Source organism: Bison bison, unplaced genomic scaffold (assembly GCF_000754665.1).
Source record: "Bison bison bison isolate TAMUID 2011002044 unplaced genomic scaffold, Bison_UMD1.0 scf7180017864167, whole genome shotgun sequence".
NCBI classification, from domain to species: domain Eukaryota; kingdom Metazoa; phylum Chordata; class Mammalia; order Artiodactyla; family Bovidae; genus Bison; species Bison bison.
In genome coordinates, this window is record NW_011494739.1 from 7383397 (window position 1) to 7386631 (window position 3235).

At 50.3% G+C, this 3235-nt stretch overlaps 1 protein-coding gene across 1 annotated transcript in view; it reads right to left on the bottom strand.

Annotated features, from left to right (window-relative positions):
* Positions 1–393: 393 nt before the first annotated feature.
* TAF4 (TAF4 RNA polymerase II, TATA box binding protein (TBP)-associated factor, 135kDa) overlaps positions 394–3235 on the bottom strand; it is a gene marked incomplete at its 5' end in the record, with an annotated part of 64012 nt that continues 61170 nt past the window's right edge. The window contains one exon of the mRNA XM_010841910.1: positions 394–1876. Coding sequence (XP_010840212.1) covers positions 1709–1876 — 168 coding nt within the window. The remainder of the gene's footprint in view (positions 1877–3235) is intronic.

A 3235-nucleotide genomic window follows, 5' to 3' on the forward strand; every position in this document is an offset into this window, starting at 1 on the left:
CACCACAAAGGTCGGTCCGCGTCAGGGCTGGGGCCAGGACGCCCACGTGTCCCTAACCCCCGCCTTACCTTCCCTCTCCCAGGGGCGCCCCAGGCCTCTGCACGGACAGCAGCCCAGCATCCACGCTGCACGAGTCCATCCGTTTCCGAGGAAGAGTGGCCCGGCAGGGAGCAAGGCCTGAGCTCGGCTCCTGGGCCCTCACACGCGACACCGGGTCTGACTCTGGAGGCAGGTCCTGTCCTCGGAGGTGAGGCTATTTCTACCGGACTCGCTGGGTTATAGACACTGACTCCTAACAAGTGGCTCATAATGACACACCTCAGCGGAGCCAGAGCTAAAATCTCTGGCAGCAGAATCTACAACTGGAAAACTGGGAAAAACAGGCAAAACAGATACAGATAAATTTGTTTTTAATAAAGGAGTTAATTTTCTTTCAATCCTATATAAAACAATAGCAATTAAAAACTTCATTTTTGAAAGTAAAATATTTACATATGAACAAGTAACTGTGCAAAATTTACATGAAAAAATGGAAAGACAGGGATTTCCTAAAAGACAAAATAAAAGGTGTAACAGTTTTCAGGTGTCCATAAAAAATACTGATCAGCATTCAGTTCACACGCGCGAATAAAGTCTAACATGAGAATTCACACAGAGAAAGCCAAAGTATTTACAGTCATAAAAGTACTATCAATAGACAATTTAATACAATAACCTCTGAAAATATAAAGAACCAATTAGTATATTTGTAATAAAAAAATAGGTACAAAGAAGGGGCTTTTGCTCTGGACGTCTGTAAAGTGGGCCCACAGCTTGCATACAGTCTCTTAGCAAAATAATTATAGTTACATAGCCATCTTCATGTTATGTGCCAAAAATTATGTACAATTACTGACAAAATACACCAACCATTTTTCAACACTTGATTCACACTGAGAAACAGTCTTTTGATGATTCTTCTCAACTTTGATTTTATTTCATCTAAGTTTTCACTTTTAGCTAAAAAACACAGTGCAAGTAAAATAGATTTATGCTGAAAAGGTTTTCATTTCTTTTAACTTTACAGCTTTACAAACAATAGCAAATAAAATGCATTTGTACAGATGCTGACCACACATTCAGAAGGAGCCGCGTCACCGGGGCCCCACGAAGCGGGACGAGCCCCGAGGCGCAGGCGGACGGTGGGCTGCCTGCTCCTCGAGGATCCTGAACGGAGGGGCGGGGGAGGAAGGGAGATAAATAGTCTAAAAAATCAGTTTGCTTTGCCAACTGACTAATACAAAAATAAAATAAGTGAAATGAGGTCACTGGCTGTAGACACACACCTACGCAGTAAGCTGGGTTGAACTAAACCAAATGCACAAATGATGGAGAAACCGCTATGAGGTGACAAGAGGGCAGCTAGTTATTTGCTAAACGATTCCATCAGTTTTTATATATGGCTTGTTTGGCAAGAAGGCCACTCAATCAAAGATGAGTTAGGATTTAATTGTCCTGTAAGAGTACCCGCAGGCCTCTGTGTTCTCTGTTACAGAAACATGTTTTCCTCCATACTGAAGAGTTGACTTAGAAACAGGAATATAAAACTGTTCCATTGTAAAGAGGTGGCTGTTTTTTAAACAATATCCCATTTGCTCGTTACAAAAAGGCGTAATCTGCAAATATATAAAAAGTCCCCAGGCGTCTCTGCTAAGAGGCCGCGTCCGTGCTACTTAAGGAATGCTTTGTACAGCAACAGTGAATGGCTTGTCTCACGTTCATTTTCTAAACAAAATATGAGGTCCCTGAGGTTGACCCGCGTGATCCTTTGCCGCGTGAACTGTCTGGGGGTTCCGACGCCGGAACTGCCTGGGACCGCCGAGCCTGGGCCCGAGCCCTGGTGACGAGAAAGGAGAAGACAGCCGAGTTAGTGGAGCGCAGAGGTGGGCAGGGCCCTCGGCGCTGGAAGGAAGGGGCAAGGCCACGTGCTACCCCAGGACCACAGGCCTGGGGGCAGCGCAAGGTTCCCTACAGGTGTCCCACGGAACCCGGCTATGGAGGAAGCCGGGCCTGGACAGGCTTAGGCCAACTGCTGGAGCCGCGGTGCTCAGCCAGTCCCTAACAGAAAGGGTGAGAGCAGGAGGCACGACCCCGCGCCCACCTCCAGGCCTGGTGCGCTCAGGCACACACTGGAAGATGCTAACCCTGCGACTCCCCACAGAGCTCAGACTCTGGCCCCGGGCACAGAAGGAAAGCGTGGTGGCTCCTGCCCCAAAGGGACGCAGAATGGCTCCAGGGCTTGTGGCTGGCATTGCTGGTGTCCAGGACTCAGGTGGGCTGGCACTGCACCTGCGGTGGCCATGTCACCTCCCACTTCGCCAACAAAGGCACGTTCCCAAAGCCGCAAGGTCCAGGCTCGTGGGCTGGGCGGGCTGGCAGTCGGCGAGCTGGGCTGCAGGACTCTTCGGTCACCGTGTCATCTGCAGCCTGGAGGGCGCTCCCCACTCCCTTGGGCTGACAGCGGCCTGCACTGCTCAGCACCCAGTTTGGTCAGCCTGCGGGGGGATCCCGCCGAAGGTGTGAGCTCTGGTGCCTGCCTGCTTGCAGAGCTGGGGTTCTGGGTGCCTTCCCGCCACGTCGCCGCCCCCCCAGCTGCAGCATCCATGATTTCAGCACGTCTGTCACCGTCTCTATCCGACACTCGTGGACACAAACCACACAACTTCCAACTGGACGGGTCTTCGTTTTCCATTCAGAATGAACAGGAAGTGTCTGTATTCTGATGGTTAAAGTTGCTCATTTGTATTTCAAGTGCAAAACTTACAATGGAACTTTTACAGTGTTTTCTCAAAGTTTAAGAAAGTGGGAGCCATGAGTCCTGTGATGCTGGAGGAGGCCGCAGTGCAGCAAGCGGCCAGCAGGTGGCAGGCGAGGCATCCCATGCGTCTTCTGTTAATTTACGAGTTCCTTACACCCCCCCCTTCAGAACCTTAATCACCAGTCCCTCCTCCAGACAAGTCCTCTGGTGACTACGTGTCCGTGTTTGAAACAACTACTTTAGGTTTTCTTGCCAGTTTTCCCTGAGTCTCCGTAACAGCCCTGTAGGAGCATTTTGGGTACAAAACAAACAGCACTCCTGAAAAGGCGGTGATGAAAACACACAGCCGAGAGGAACCAGGAAAACGGGAGCTGGCCTGCGCCCGGGGCCCTGGGCGTCTGCACCCTCAACATGGGGAGCCTGCAGAGGCCAGTGTCT